This window comes from Purpureocillium takamizusanense, chromosome 2 (assembly GCF_022605165.1).
Source record: "Purpureocillium takamizusanense chromosome 2, complete sequence".
Lineage (NCBI taxonomy): Eukaryota > Fungi > Ascomycota > Sordariomycetes > Hypocreales > Ophiocordycipitaceae > Purpureocillium > Purpureocillium takamizusanense.
Window position 1 is genome coordinate 2,256,692 of NC_063069.1, and position 15,214 is coordinate 2,271,905.

The 15,214-nt window shown below is 59.5% G+C and overlaps 6 protein-coding genes across 6 annotated transcripts; 2 read left to right on the plus strand and 4 right to left on the minus strand.

Moving 5' to 3' along the window:
* Positions 1-229: 229 nt before the first annotated feature.
* On the minus strand, positions 230-1,857 carry JDV02_002484 (uncharacterized protein; the record flags this gene model as incomplete). The annotated part of the gene is made up of 3 exons (XM_047983516.1): positions 1,595-1,857; positions 950-1,428; positions 230-785 (listed from the first exon to the last, which is right to left on the minus strand). Exons 1-3 carry the CDS (start codon positions 1,784-1,786, stop codon positions 230-232), a joined length of 1,227 nt encoding a protein of 408 aa, XP_047839487.1. The 5' UTR covers positions 1,787-1,857.
* A 1,509-nt stretch (positions 1,858-3,366) lies between these two features.
* JDV02_002485 (uncharacterized protein) lies at positions 3,367-3,831 on the minus strand (the record flags this gene model as incomplete). The annotated part of the gene is made up of 1 exon (XM_047983517.1): positions 3,367-3,831. One exon carries the CDS (start codon positions 3,829-3,831, stop codon positions 3,367-3,369), a length of 465 nt encoding a protein of 154 aa, XP_047839488.1.
* A 1,548-nt stretch (positions 3,832-5,379) lies between these two features.
* On the minus strand, positions 5,380-7,094 carry JDV02_002486 (uncharacterized protein; the record flags this gene model as incomplete). Its single annotated transcript, XM_047983518.1, has 2 exons — positions 5,380-5,497; positions 5,563-7,094. 2 exons carry the CDS (start codon positions 7,092-7,094, stop codon positions 5,380-5,382), a joined length of 1,650 nt encoding a protein of 549 aa, XP_047839489.1.
* Positions 7,095-8,412: 1,318 nt separating this feature from the next.
* JDV02_002487 (uncharacterized protein) lies at positions 8,413-9,624 on the minus strand (the record flags this gene model as incomplete). Its single annotated transcript, XM_047983519.1, has 2 exons — positions 8,413-9,548; positions 9,615-9,624. 2 exons carry the CDS (start codon positions 9,622-9,624, stop codon positions 8,413-8,415), a joined length of 1,146 nt encoding a protein of 381 aa, XP_047839490.1.
* A 1,858-nt stretch (positions 9,625-11,482) lies between these two features.
* JDV02_002488 (uncharacterized protein) lies at positions 11,483-12,375 on the plus strand (the record flags this gene model as incomplete). Its single annotated transcript, XM_047983520.1, has 2 exons — positions 11,483-11,596; positions 11,686-12,375. 2 exons carry the CDS (start codon positions 11,483-11,485, stop codon positions 12,373-12,375), a joined length of 804 nt encoding a protein of 267 aa, XP_047839491.1.
* A 1,325-nt stretch (positions 12,376-13,700) lies between these two features.
* MVD1 (Diphosphomevalonate decarboxylase) lies at positions 13,701-15,180 on the plus strand. The gene is made up of 2 exons (XM_047983521.1): positions 13,701-13,918; positions 13,988-15,180. The coding sequence occupies exons 1-2, from the start codon at positions 13,857-13,859 to the stop codon at positions 15,096-15,098; spliced, it is 1,173 nt and encodes a 390-aa protein (XP_047839492.1). The 5' UTR covers positions 13,701-13,856; the 3' UTR covers positions 15,099-15,180.
* The last annotated feature ends 34 nt before the right edge of the window (positions 15,181-15,214 follow it).

Sequence of the window (15,214 nt, forward strand, 5' to 3'; positions counted from 1 at the left end):
ACCTTTCCAACAGGGGATACAGCCGGCTCAGCGATGCAAGACAGAAACTTAATCAACCATCACGGGATTCGGCTTGGCAACAGAAATAATGTATGTACCTTGACCGTGGTTGGGTATCTTGTTTTCCCATCAACCAGCCGCCGGGCCCTCCCTGTTGACGTTGCAAGTGCAAGTATCACCACCGTGACTCCAGATCATCCCAAGATATACAAAACGGCTGCACCTCCAGCTATACACGCGGATGCATCTCAAAGCTCACGCTGCTCTCATCGTCGTCAGATCTCCCGCTAGTGTTCCCCGGAACCTCTTGCACCCCCCTGTCTACCGGTTTCAGCTGCTTTTGCGACTCCACCAGCTCCAGACTCGTCTCGACGAGGATGCCGCCAAAGCCGGACCCGTAATCGTCGGGTAGCCTGTAGAACGCGCCGCTGCCCCTGTCCAGGCGGTTGTTCGACTCCGCCGTGGTCTTGAGGGTCTGCGGCGTGATGAAGCTGCGCAGCGGGGTCACCGCCCCGCGGCTCTCGCTCCGGTCGTACGGCTTGCCGCCGTTGGCGCTTTCGCTTCGGCTCGTGCCGTCTGCGTCCCTGGAGCTGAAGACGCGGCTGAGGCCGAGCTTGGAGGCGGCGAGCCGGACGACGGGGCGCATGGTGGGCAGGCAGGCGGAGATGATGCCGACGGACATTTCGATGTCGGACCACGCCAGCAGCGGGGTGAGGGTGTAGCTGATGTCGTGCTTGGAGTAGTTGAACAGGACCCAGGTTCGGTAAGAGGACGCGAAGACGGCACTGGTTTTTGTCAACCCCGAGAGCCGTCGATGGTTTGCTTCAAAACCCATATATCGTCCGTGGTGTCTAGTGGATAGAAAAGGGGTGGCGGGAGGGAGGGAGGGAGGGAGGGAGAGAGAGAGAGAGAGAGAGAGAGAGAGAGAGAGAGAGAGAGAGGAGCTTACAAGAATCCGAGGCTAAACACAACCGTCAAGCCAACCTTTTCGCTCTTCTTCAGCTGCAGCCTCCAAATCTGCGGGATCGGCAGCAGGAGAATGACAATGTCGGAAAAGATGGTGGAGCTCGCGTTGGCCAGCCAGACGCCGAGCTCGCTCACGCAGTGGCCCGGCAGCTCGGGCCTCCAGAGCTTCTCGACGGGGACGCAGATGAAGGTGAAGAGGAAGGAGATGCAGACGGCCCAGGTGACGACGAAGGCGCCGACGCCGATGACGAGCCTCTTAAAGAGGGGGAAGTGGAAGATGCGGTAGTACATGAAGAGCAGGCTGAGCTTGGTCCAGCAGAGGTTCCACACGTAGATGATCTCGGTGATGAGGAGCCACCGCGAGATGTTGACGACGGCCTCTGGCCCGACGGTGGAGTCGTGGTAGCCGACGCCCTCGATGTACATGGCGAAGCCGATGCCGACGACGACCCAGTTCCATATCTACAAATTGGTGTACAGCATATGTTAGCATGGAGGGAGATCGGTCGTGTGTCACTCACTGTGCGAACACACGCTGCGAGTGTCCCAAAGGCGTTGTGACGATGCAAGCAACCAACGTGCGAGCCAGTCCATTGCGCGCGCAATCAGGGGGTGGTGGTGACCTTACCATGGAAAACATTATCAGGTAATCGTCCCACCAAAACTTTTGCTTCCGTATATGCCGACACCATAGCCTCGCGGCGACGGCCATGAACGCCAGAGTCGTCATGAAGGTGACGACGAGGATGATCCACAGCCGCATGGCGGCCGGCTCATAGCGCGGCACGCCGGGGACGTAGGATCCCTCGAGTTCCCCCATGGCTCTGTCCCCGTCTCCCTCTCTATTTCTCTCTATTGCCCTCTGTCTCGCCCTCCTCCCGCGCCGGGGGGACCAGTAAGGAGAACACGAGATGACGACGACGATGGGTGATGTCAAATGGCTGATAGGGAAATTTCCCTTCACAACGGGGACGATCGAGCGGTCGTCGTCGTCGTCGTCGTCGCCCGCATCAATGCATGGCGAATCTGCGACGGGATGTGGAGGAGGAGTTCATGGCAGGGAACAAGGGGCGGGCACGAGGACGAGGACCAGGAACCGGGGACATTTAATGCGAAAGAGCGGCGGCGATCCATTGATCTCCGCGCATCCCTGAGCTTAAACTAGTTGGGATAGGGAGGGATGGCACTCCGGGATCTGAACCTGGGGAATCTGGGGCCGGTGGTGGTGGTGGTGGTGGTGGTGGTGGTGGTTTGGCGTGGGTGCGGGTGGGCGGCGGCGGCGGCGGCTCCAGACTCTTCGGGGTCAATCCGTCTCAAACGGGTAAAGGAAGCGGGGAACTGGGCGGGCAATTGGCACGTTTGGAAGGGACACAGCAACAGAGATGCAGTTCGACAGCACCTGCACGGATGAGCCCAAGAGCCATCGATGTGCATCAGGGGCGGGACAAGGGACCCGTTCCAAGTGATAGAGAGGAAACGGACTGGAGGAGGCTTGCTTGACTAACACGCACCTGGTAACTAGCAAAGAGGGGGGGGCGGCGGATAGCGGGACGCTCAGTCGCTCTGACTAACCTCGTTGAAGGAATTGCTTGTCGAGCCAGGTTGTCTGCTGCATGTGAACGGACAACGGGGTAGGGAGGGCAGTGGGATCAGGCTTGCCCGAACTCCGTCGTGACGTTAGTTGGTAGTACCCCAGGCGTTTGACATGTGCCGCCTCTTTTAGCGTTGTGGGTGACACGGCATGGCACGGTGGGTGGGTGGTGGGCAGCGCGGCTCAGGAAACCAAGATGGGACGCCAATCGGCGGCGGCGGCGGGGTCGTCGGGCTAGTATTCTTCTCTCGGCCGCTGTTCTAGTAGGTGTAGTGGCGGCGCCGCTGCCCAAGTTGGCGACGGGCTGGCGCGCAACTCAGTACTAAGTTAGGTAGTAGCCAAAACTACTAACCTACTGCACGCTCGGTCCCTCGAAACTGAACAAAAGCTCAGTGTACATGAGTCGCGTGCTACTTATCAACGTGGTACTATGACGTGAATATGTTTCCCGTCTCCTAGCAATGGGGCATTATGCTTTCGTGGTTGAAGACTCTTGCGTAAACAGTTTCCCGCTACTTCGTATACTGTACATACATACGTTTATTACATGTGTGCAAAAAGCCATCATGTCGTTGGGCTTTCCCTGGTTTCTTCCCCCCCCCCCCCTTTTTCCCGCCCTACACCAGCAGCATGAAGCAGAAAAGCATGTGTGTGCGCTTTTCTTGGTTCGATATAGGACGTGCATTGCACACAGATCAATCCAGGGGATGACCAACAGCAATCCTCTTGCACGTGCTGATCAAAGCTACTAAGTTAGTGGTCAGCTTTTGGAACCAGGGGGGGTTCTCTAGCAGTACTACTACTAGCTATCATGCCCGTTTGCCGTCTTTCAAGGCCAGACCAGGCCAGGCCATGGCAGGGGGATGAGTTGTTGTGCCGCCCACCAGAGCCGCCGTTACCGTCCGGTCCTCAGCACCGGCGCGAGGCAGGCGTGGTTGATGGTGATGATGGTGATGATGATGGGCATCGTCAGTCAGCTCTTTGTCTAGGCCCTGCCGATATTGCGGGCTAGCACGTAGCCGTACATGGCGCGAGGCAGAAAACGGGACAGCGCCAAAAGTCGCATGCTCCGGCTGTCTGTCGAGATTGTCCGCTAGTAACAACTTAGTGCTCGGAGCTGTGCTCGTTAGCTCCATGTGAAAGTCCTGTTTGTGGTGGGCGTCGTCTCCCTGGCCAGGCACGTCTTCACTCTGGATGTATGCACAATCACTTTTCCATGTTCGGATTGTGTTGTCTGACACAAAAGGGGGTCTGGTCGCTTCTTGCCAATCCATGTGTTTCAAGCCATACCAAGGTTTCGATCTTGCTATATATATGGATTCGCCATATCTAAGCCGACATGGTACTCCATATACCCGGCACCGAAATAACCCATCAGCCGCCGCACAAGGATGTTATGCAAATCATCATCGTGGGCCAGGTTGGTAGCCCGCACAACCTCGATCCGGGTCTCCTCATCGCACTCTTCACAGCCGCTATTGTTGGTTTTCCAAATCGAGTGGCCTCCAAGCAACGGCTTCCCCCTCCCTCCCGTCGTCGCCGCCGCGTTCAGCGCCATGCAACGCTGCTGCAGCCGCTGTTTTGTCTCTTGCTAGCTCAGAGCCCCCTGCATTGGACAATCCGTCTGATGTTCTTGATTCCTGGTGTTTTGGTGTTTGCGCCCGCTCACGAGACGGTGGTTCCCCCCTTCCCTTTGCCGCGCTTGCCGCACGCTCGCCTGCATACTGACTGCATGCACGTGTGCTTCCAGATCTGCGAGGCGGCACAGGCGCAGATGTTGTTGGGCAAAAAAAAGCCCCGGCACGATCAGGGAACACCACTGATCGGGAGGGTACGCGGGTGCCCGCTTGGCATGACATGGCATAGCATGTGCGAAAACGCGGGGTTTGGGGTGCCTTCGGTCTCTGCACCAAGTTAGTGCCAGGGGGAGGGGGGGGGGAATCGATGCAGCCGAAGGATTTCTTCCTTCACCTATTTCGGAAAGGGCCTGTAGCATCGTCCGCGACATCTCGAGTCGAGCCAGATGGCCAGATCTGAAAAAGGCGGGATGCGGCTCGCTGTTGGCGACGCCCTTTCCTTGTCTTCCCCCTCCTCCTGCCTCAAGACGGTAAGCACCGCCGACCCGCGACCGCCACCACATGGCCAACATCACTAGGCGCCACAGTGCAGCTGCATGTCTCCGAGTGTCCCTGATTCGATGATATCGAGGCGCCTCGTGTCGACACGGTCCTCAAGAGACCCGACCACAGAACAAGCGCGTACTACGGAAGTAACACGACGTTCTATAAATCTCCTACTATTGATGGAAAAGCTTCCGTGGACAGTTGGCGGCCAGGGCTGCGGCCGGTCGTCCCCGTAGGTGATCATCCATCGTGGGATCGAGAACGCAACGAGCGCTGCAGTGGTCAAGAGATCAACTCATCACGAGCTGAGAAGCCCAGTAGTTGACACACATCGCCTTCCTGATCTGTCATCGCCTATGCTCCTGTGCCAGGAAGTAGTATGCATCAGCAGCAAGCCCTTTGTTTCTAGCTGCTCATGCGTATGCTTGTGTATGCAGCTCGGTGTCTTGGGTCATCGAAGCCTGCCTTCGCGTTGGTGGTCGAACGTTCTGGACGCAACTTGCGCCATCTCAGAGGCATTCGATGAGAGGCTGGTCATCATCCGCCGTGGTTGATAACCCCCTGCCCACGGTAGTCAAAGACAATGTGTGACAACGAGACTCTGTTCCCTTCTTCTGTACTCGGGCCCCTTCAGAAGGCAGTCATGCAGGTTCCATTATATCCTATTAGAGGTTCCAAGAGGAGATCGTTGAGTCGCGACTACAGCGCTGGACCTTCCCATGCATCTCTCCGAGATCGAACAAACCAGGCCTGTTTATGCGGGAACGACACCTGCCTCTCCTTGGAGAAGCCCAGGGTGTCCAAATGCCCAAGCATCCTGCACGAGTGTTAATTTGTCACTTCTCGAGTAGACGAAGGGGGGGGTGGTTGCTAGCGGCTCACCTCTGGTTGTCAACGCGCGGCTCCAGGCACACGCTCATGGTCCGAATATCCGCTATCCAACACCAATGCATCAGCCCCGTCAACCACGCGGCCACCTTTCCTCTTGCCCACTCCTCTCCTACCATGATGTGCAGGCCGCGGTCCCAGTCTCCGACGTCGCCGTGGCAGCCCGCGACGTGCCGCCCCAAAACGTCCTCCTTGACCCAATAGACCTCAAAGTATCCAAACGGGATACCGTTCCACAGTCCAATCACGGGGAATGAATGGCGCGACCGCAGAGCCGTCTCAAGTTGGCCGGCCCCGTAGTCGCCCCAAAACTCACGCACGCGCGGGTTGGCGTGCCACGTCTTAAGCAGTGCGGTGTCGCTGAGAGTCGCCAGGTGCTGCTGCTCCGGCGTCCTCTTGTTGGCGCTGGAACAAATGGGGCCGAAATATGGCACGGGAGACGCTGAGGAGGAAGCGACACGGAAGGACAGATACTCGCCTACACTCGGGACGTAGCGAGTGTAAAAAACCTCGCCCATGCGAGGCGGCTTCGGACGCAACGGGTGGCGCACACCGTCAGTCCAGACGTACTGCAAAGGCGCCGGCGGGTAGTAGGTCGGCAGGTGGGATGTGGAGAAGAAGGGTGAGATGGGAAAGGGCATGGGCCCCACGGTCGGGGTTGTGGGCATCGGGGCCCCGGGCAGGTCCGAGTTGAAGTGCATTTGCTGCGACGTGGGCGGTAGCAGCAGGGGGCCGTCGACGCCGGGAGAGCCGGGCCGGCTCGGTGAGCTCGGGCGGCTGCCGGCAGGAGAGCCCGGATAGGAGTTGAGACCCGGGGAGACTGTGCGCATGGGCTGAAGGGTGAAGAGGAAGAGGTGGCCGGGGATCTGCCAAAACATGCGCTTGGATACGAACATGCGAGCCCAGCTATCGCCGGTGTCGTCGTGGCCGGTGTCGGCGGCCGAGTCCTCGGAGGCGATGAGCCCCATGCGCTCGAGCTTGGGGATCAGGTTGCGACCTCGCAGGATGCCCTCGCGGCGGATGTAGATCTTCCAGTCGGCGCGCGGCTTCGCAGCATGGGGGGTGTCGCGCGAGTGAGCGGTATCGACCGTCGAAATAGGCTCAGGCTGGTGGAAGTACCAGTAGAGGGTGACCCAGAGCATCATGGCGATCTGGCGGGTCGGGCTGGTGGCGGGCTTGAACTCGGCGCTGGGAGGGTTGGCGACGGACGAGATGAAGAGGGTGTCGTTGGTGAGGGTCGGGACGGTGAAGGGGCGAGTGAGTCTATGGGTGTGCCTGGCGCCATTGGCATCGTCAAGCTCCGCAAGCTCGCGAGCCGAGTCCTTGCGTGCTCTCTGGTCGGCATGATTGCCGTGCTCGCTGTTGAGGGAGACGCGTTCCTCTTCTGTGTGCAGGACCGTGGTCCAGCCAGCGGGGTACGGGTGATGGTGGGTGTTGTACTCGTGACTGCGAAACCCGACGCCGGCGAAGACGGGGGTAATGTCAAAGGTCTGCCCGTCGGGCAGGTGCAAGATATCGGGAGCCATGACGGCTATCGCGGACGCGAGTAACGGCCAGCCGTCGAGTGATTCCAGGGCGTGGTGGCGGGAGAATGACGGAGACGAAGACAGGGAGAGCGGTGACGTTGGAGAAGCTCAGCGCAGCAGCACTTGGTGCATAGTCTCGGCTGGCGGAGCGGGGCAGCGGGCAGCAGGCAGCTTGAGGAAGCTCGACAACAAGGTTCGGATTGGCAGGTGGGTATTTAGTAGACACTTGCGGCAGCCCACTTGTTGACGTGTGTGCCGGGCCGGCGGGACTTTATTTTATCTTTGTCGGTGAGGCTCGGGATTCCGCATGGACGAGGGCGGAGGAGGACGAGGAGGACGAGGAGGACGTGCCTTTTGGGGAGAAGCCAGTAGCGGGCGCACACACTAAATGGGCACCCCAGCAGTCGTCGTACCTGTTCAGCACGCGGGACCGACCGGCCACCGCCGACCGCCCGGCCGTCGCTGTCGCCGCGCAACGGGTCGACGAGCCTCGAGAGTCTCAGAGAACCCACGACTCGACTACCAAGAGAGGCGCCGAGCAAGTGAGTCGATTGTGACGGAGGTGCGGGCCGCCAATGGGCTGGCCCCCGCAGGGCTGGGGTGGCGCCATGAAGGTCTCGGATGGACGGCGGACGGCGGCGGGTGGATGGTGGATGGCGGATGGTTGGCAACTGGCTCGTTGGGAGGCGAGCAGTAGCGACTCTGCGACGTGGGGTGACCTTTTTGGACGCCGCGCGAATCCGCCGGGAGCAGCGAAGAGACGGGTCAGGCCACTGGGCTCAGCGTGGCGCCGCAAAACCTGTTGACGCTTGGCAGTCCGTCCAGATCCACGAGGTAGAGAATATGCCGGGCGCACGGCTGAGGGCGACTTTCCGATTTCCGGCCTTCGGCATTTGAGGGACGCCCGCCTCGTTGGTGGTGGCCGATGAGAACTTCGGTCATGTTTTGTAATAGCTGTCTTGCTACTGGACGACAGGCCAAGGGAAGGCAAGGTAGTCGCCCAGCCGTGGGTGTCATTGCAGGGTGCAATGCAATATGCGGCCGTCAATAAAGTGTCAAAGGTAATAAAGGGACCCACGACGTGCCCCAGGTTCAGGTTGACCAAGGCAGGTTTTGACGAAATGGGCGTGACAGATGAGCAACATGGCAGGTGCACCCGACGACGTCGTTTCCTTCTATGTCTAGCTTGTAACTTAGTTTATGGGGGCGCCAAAATCTCCATCCCACCTCCAACACCATCATGGCCTTGATGGCCAACTGCAACGCAGCGTCCGTGGCAACCAACGCCCGCACCGCTACCATGCACAGCATACCTACCTTACTTCTTCCTCCCCGCCGGCTCCTTGACCGTCGTGTCCTTCTTCACCTGCTGCTCGTGCTGCTCGTGCTCCTCCACCTCCTCCTCTTCCTCCTCCTGCCGTTCTCGCTGCCGCTTCGACTTCTTCTTGCGGCCCTCATCCTCCTCCTCGAGCGCCTCCTTGACCTCCTCGCCTCCCAGGTCCCGCATCTCATCCCACTCGACGTCGTACTCGGTCGCCACCATGCGAATCTCGCGCCGCAGCAGGTTGGCCTCGTGCACAATCTGCTCCCACTTCTGCGGGTCGAAACCGCGCTCCTGGTAGAGCGCCGTCTGCCGTCGCGACACTGTCACGTTCATGGCCGCCTTGTAGCTGAGGTCGCGGCTGATGAAGAGGAACCACAGGTAGCCCCCCATGATGGTCGTCAGCCCGGCCAGGTACGTGACGGGCTCCACGAGATCCCAACCCATCTCCGTGTGAAAGGTGACGTAGTAGACGATGCCCCACCACGTCGCCAGCGCCGCGAAGCCGCCCTTGGCCAGCCGGTGTGCGCCTTTGTGCGCCAGCTCGTCGCAGTCGCGCTTGACCCGCGCCATGTCGTCAATCTCGCGCGACATCTTGCGCAGCCGCATTCGCATGTAGTAGGTCCGGTCCCGGAAGCTCGGCACCGCGACGCGCAGCTCCTTGTCGTGACCCTCGATCCCGATGGCGAACTCTCGCCCTCGCGCCGCGTCCCGGATGAAGTCGCCCACCTCGGTGCTGCTGCTCCATCGCACCCAGTTGGCCTCGCGGTCCTTGCTAGGGCCCTCGCGCCCGAGTCCCGAGTAGGCGGCCACGTTACGGCCCTGCTCGTCCCGGTCCTTGCGTTTTCTGTCCGCCTTTGCCTCACCCTGGTCGTAGTCGGCCTCGGCGCGGAACACAATCTCAGGCAGCTTCTCGCCCCCCTCGACCTGCATCGGCGGAACCTCTGCCTGGATGAGCCGCTCCAGGTACGATAGTGGCTGCTGGGGATGCACCAGCAGCGCCAACGGCTCGACATTCTCATTGCTCCACTCGCGTCTTTGTTGTTCGTTGGCGTTGATGTACTCTTGGTCGGGGTGAAAGGGCATTGGCAGAATCAGCTTCAGCAACCGTGTCGGCGTCGTCAGCACGCGGCCTAGATGCACCGAATGTCAGCAGCCTGGTAACGAATAAAGATGCGCGGCGAGCGAGTGGCAACTACCTTTGGTCATGTCGCCCCTCGAAGGGTCGTCCGAAGTCGCCTCTGGCAATGCATGACTGCTTTCCCGCATCCACGGCCGGTCGTTGACTTTGCGCTGGGCACTCTTCGTCGTCGTGGTCCGACTCTTATCGCCATTTTGTGTGCTTGACGGATTGCTCGCTCTTGCGGACTCGTCCCGCCGGAAAACCGCCGCCGTTGTAAATGCACGCCTACTCTCTATTCTCGGCGTGGGTTCCACCACGCCGTGAAGATGGTGAGCGGTGAGGGAGCCACCGCGTGCTGGATGAACTAGTTGCGGTAGGCGCAGCGCCGCCCTTCGAAAGACACAGCTCATGCTGTGCAAGCTCTCGTGGTGGCGCGCGTCAGCGTGGCCTCAGGGCATACGTCACAGTGTCAAGTGATTGCGGTGTCGTTGCTCATTGCGGCAGCGCGCAACGGTGAGACGCGTCCTCATTTTTGTACCTGGGCCTCGATCAAGGTTTGGGCGTGGAGGCCGAGGCCGCCCGCCGAAGCCTCATGACGTCAGGCGGTCGTGTGTGCCTGTCTCAGCGTCACAGCGCCCACTGCAGTGCCGGGCGCCCGATCTGTGACCCCAGTCACCCCACAGTCAACGTCAAGCGCTTGCTGCTCCCCCTTGCGGCAGTTGGCCATGGCGAAACCTGATCTCTTGGCTTGATTTCTTGGCTATGCGGCTCTTCGGCTTTCCCAGTAGGGCGGTTTCGCTCGTTGCTTGCTCGTACTTGATCAATATCCACGAGGTACCTTGGTAGCAACCAAGTTATAAATGCACTCCCAATTCTAAATCAATGCGAATACCTAGCTGGGGTGTGAGTGAGCAACAACAGAGCGCGCCAGAACTGCGCCTTCGGTCGCCAACGATCATTTCCGAGACTCTCCCCTTTGCACCTGCCGCATATTATTCGTAAAAAGTCAAAGTATCGAAAATTCGGCTGGCAATTTGCAACGCACCTACGAGTAGAGCTAGACTGCGCAAGGGGCCAGGCAGCCACCAGCATACACTGCAGTAGTGAGCCCGTATATTATAGAAGGTGCTCTGGATGCCTACCGATTAACCTTCGCGTCGCGGGCTTTGTTGCATGCATTACGTTCGTACGGCCGGCATGGCCTCCAAGAATCCTCGGGCTCTCGTCCACAAAATCCCCAGCATTGCCTGTGTTTGAGAGACTTATACCTCGTATAAATGCACTCAGTGCATTAAGTGCAAGAATACTTTGCGATCAGGTGAGTCGTTTGTCGTTCCTCCCGATTCTCACCACCAGTTCGTCAGCTGATCCCCCTCGATAGCCAGACTCCCTGATGTTGGGAGACCGTGACGACATGCTCGCATTGCGCGATAGGGCCGAGAGACTTTCCTCGCCAGGTACGGCAGATAGGTACAGCTTGCTAGTTGACCGGGCAGCGCCTATAGCCACCTCATGTACGAATACTGACGGACTCCTTTAGTCGCTCTAGCAGCAACCCTAATGCTCGATATCCATGAACCAGCTTCAGAGCGCGGCACAAACACAGCAGGCCCCCCTTCCGACAGCCATATCCTAGTTTGCGGGCACCGGGAGTCTGTCATAAATCGACCGCCCCGTGACCAGCACTATACGCAACGCCGTCCTTCCACGCAGCATCGCGCGGCCCTTCAAAGTTCATCAACCAGGAAACTTTATTACGCGACATAGGTAAACAGTGATTTGCACAATGTATTCACATTGCCGTCTTGTTTGTTTCAACTCTTCGTCACAGACATACTTCCTCTCTTCTTCTCTGCAGCTCGTTCAGCATCACCATTCCCGTGTGACATCCCCCTCACTTATACATACACACCTTGGTCGATCGCACATCGGTTGCTCCCTACCATGCAGTTCATCTACCTTCCTCCCCAGGGCCCCAACGAGCTCGTGTTGGGCTACACGTACGCCTACGTGGTCAAATCGGGGAGCCGCGTTCCTCGACCGGCACCGACCCCAGATGTAAGTAGATTGCACCCGCAACATGCGCCCCTCGTCTAAAGCGACTCACAGCTGCTTCATGTCTACCTGCTGACATACTTCTTTTACAGCTCTCCCTCGCTCGGAAGAAGCAGCTTCCCAGGAAGCCTGCATCAGTGCAGGAGGCGGCGCTGCCCAGTAACGGGGAGGAGCACAGCCGCGCGCAGCAGACACAAGGGGCCTCGTCGGCGTCCTCGTCTTCGCTGGACCAGAGGTCAAATGTCGATGATGCATGGCTTGACTTCCGCGGCCTCGCGCCCACCAAGCCCACCTGTACAGGCCAGGCTTGGAGCACACAAGGCCAGTCGCCAGCTCCCCCTACCTGGGGCCCGCTGCCGCCTAGCTCCCGGTCACCTCAGGGGTCTCTCGACGGGAGCTTCGTCACATCGCCCACCTCGCCCCGTGGGAGGTGGTCCGACCAAGGCTCGTCGTCCGCCGCCTCTCCAGGCTCCACGGAGGACGCCTTCTTCACGGCCCCCAGCAGCGTGGTCGCCACAGGGTCAGCAGCAGTCCGCCCTCCCATGCCGGCTCGCAACTCTGTGGACGACTTCTTCTGCTGGCCGTACAGTCACCGGCGAGCGGACCAGCCGGGACCCACGCGGGCGTCCGCAGATGACGCCTTCGTCACGACGCCCGACACGCCGGGCGAGGGATCCATGGGCTACCCGCTTGGCGTGCGCTGGCACACGAGCCGCCATGCCTTTGCGCCGGGGGACATTGCTCCCCGCCACGGATGGAGGCGGCAGTTGTGGGCTTTCTAAGCAACGGATCAAATGTTGCTACAGCAAGTCCGGACCAAAAGCCCTGTCTCTGTGGAGACAAGCATATGTGGGCAACTTGCCGCTATTTGGTTGAGGCCTTGAGACAGGCCAACTGGAGCCCACAGGAGGCTATAGTCAATAAAGGCAACGGACATATGACACAGTCACACGCAGCCTATCACGGGCACATGTGGCCCTTGCAAAAGAGCTGCAACGGACCGAAGAGACCACCGAGACCTCACAACAAGAGGTCAAAGGGGTGGCCTTTGCAGGCCACCTGATGCGCAAGGGAGCGGATGTTGCGTCGCTACGTCGATTCATCGCGGGTTGGTTGAAGGACGAAGAGTATCATTGAAGCGGCTTGGATGAAGGCGGGGTCGATATACAGGCGCATCAGCGCAGGCGAAGGGGAACAACGTCAACTTCTGGAATAGGTTTGCGCCTTCGATTGGAGATACAGCTTGGAGACTGGGTCTAGTGTAGATTTGGGATTTGGACCAGTGTTGTAGCACATTGTCACTGTGAGTTCTGAACGAAGTTGCCTGCCGTCGGCGGTATTGTGACTGCAGGTGGAATCGTAGATTGAAGTGTCTTCTCCCAAGTACCATCTTTACCGTTCCACAACGAGACTATAGACACTGAGGGCAATCAAGAACCATGATGAGTACACATCATTACATGCTCAATAAGAATCCCAAAGTCCCCACAGCTCCCTGGCGAGTAATGGACAGTCAAGTTTGCCGGCCCGGACGGTCGTAGGGTAGGTAGGTTCAGTCAGCGACCCCTGAAAGACAAGCTCGTCACCAATTGAGGCCTAATAGATGGGGGTAGAGGACCTGATTCCTCTATCTTCCAATAGATAGGGAGGGCTTATATACACATGCGGCTACCATGTGCCTCCTCCTCCCACCTCATACGGCAGTCCTGTCACACACAACAACAACCCCGTACCAAGTGTAGCCCCCTGGGGAATTTGTCTACCCTGTCTACTGCTTCCTCAGTATAACAAGCCCCATGCCTCCGCAAAACCATCCCCTAACAGTAATATATGCGTTAGGGTTCGCCTCAGCCCCCGCCAAACCAACCCATTGTCCTCATCGTCAACCTCGTCACGAAGTACTTCAGGCCTCCGCCAAACCACTGTGGCCCGAGGCACAGTGGCGAACGGGAGGCGTCGTCTGGAACCACCACAGGCAGGGGTCCCATGGCGGGGCACCAGCCTGGGACCCCGCACTAACTAACGTAGTAGTACTACGTTAGTCGTGCTAAGGACCACAAAGCCCAAGTGATCTCCTTGCCGTCCGTCTCTTTTTGCTGGGCGGTGCAATTTCGCATCCTCCTTTCCGCTCTGCTGCCATCCCTTCCCGCTCCCAGACCTCCGCCGTGCCTCGCCCTCGCTGCACGATCCGCGAGGTAGCTCCGGAACGCAATTGCACTTTGCATCGTTTGGGAGAATTCGCTGCGTTGAGCCAGTCGCTAGCATGGCGGATACCAAGGTCTACCGGGCCAGCACAACGGCGCCCGTCAACATCGCCGTTGTCAAGTACGCCCCCTCCTTCGCTCCCTCGAAGCAGTCAATGCATTGACACTGGCTGACGACGACTCGATGCAGGTACTGGGGCAAACGCGATCCCAAGCTCAACCTCCCGACCAACAGCTCCCTCTCCGTCACGCTCTCCCAGGCCGACTTGCGGACTTTGACTACGGCCTCGTGTGCGACATCGTTTGCCGGCGACAGCCTCATGCTCAATGGCGAGCAGTCCGACATCTCGGGTGCCCGTACGCAGGCCTGCTTCCGCGAGCTGCGCGCGCGCCGGGCCGCCCTCGAGGCCGCCAATACCTCGCTGCCCAAGCTCTCGACCATGGGCCTCAAGCTCGTCTCCGAGAACAACTTCCCCACCGCCGCGGGCCTCGCCTCCTCGGCGGCTGGCTTCGCCGCGTTGGTGCAGGCCATTGCCAACCTATACGAGCTGCCCGACACGCCTGCACAGCTGTCCATAGTCGCGCGGCAGGGTTCTGGGTCGGCCTGCAGGAGCCTGTTCGGCGGCTACGTCGCGTGGCGCATGGGCGACAAGGAGGACGGCAGCGACTCCATGGCCGACCTCGTCGCCCCGGCGTCGCACTGGCCGAACATGCGGGCGCTGATCCTCGTCGTCAGCGCGGCCAAGAAGGGCGTCTCGTCCACCTCTGGCATGCAGCAGACGGTGGCCACCTCGGGCCTCTTCCAGCAGCGGATAGCCAACATTGTGCCCGCCAACATGACCGCCATGGAGCATGCCGTCAAGACCCGCGACTTTGCCAAGTTCGCCGAGGTGACGATGCGCGAGAGTAACTCGTTCCACGCGTGCTGCGCCGACACGTACCCGCCCATCTTTTACATGAACGACATCTCCAAGGCGGCCATTCGCGCCGTCGAGAGCATCAATGCCAAGGCCGGCAAGACCATCGCCGCGTACACGTTTGACGCAGGGCCGAACTGCGTGGTCTACTACCTCGACGAGGAGGCGCCGACTGTGCTGGGGGCGTTCTCGGGCGTGTTGGGAGGTGTTACGGGCTGGAAGGAGGGCTCGGCCGGCGTCAAGTCCAGCGTGAGGCTGGAGGATGGCATCGCCAGCGTGCTCAAGGACGGCGTGAGCAGGGTAATTATGACGAGTGTGGGCGAAGGCCCCCTCAGAACTGAGGAATACTTGGTGGACGAGAACGGCCAGCCTGCGAAGAGGTAATTAGTTGACTGGCGTGCAACTACGTCAATCAACGAGCGCATATACTATTACGCAATTAATTTCGCAAGCATGTGCATTGGTGTTGTTCATCTGATGTTGCGGTGCAGTGAATGGGC

What these genes read in the sequence shown, in the direction of transcription:
- MVD1 (XM_047983521.1), top strand. Translation starts at nt 13,857, where the DNA reads ATGGCGGATACCAAGGTCTACCGGGCCAGCACAACGGCGCCCGTCAAC. An exon ending in GTCAACATCGCCGTTGTCAA is followed by an intron (nt 13,919 to 13,987) that starts GTACGCCCCCTC and finishes GACTCGATGCAG; the next exon opens with GTACTGGGGCAAACGCGATC.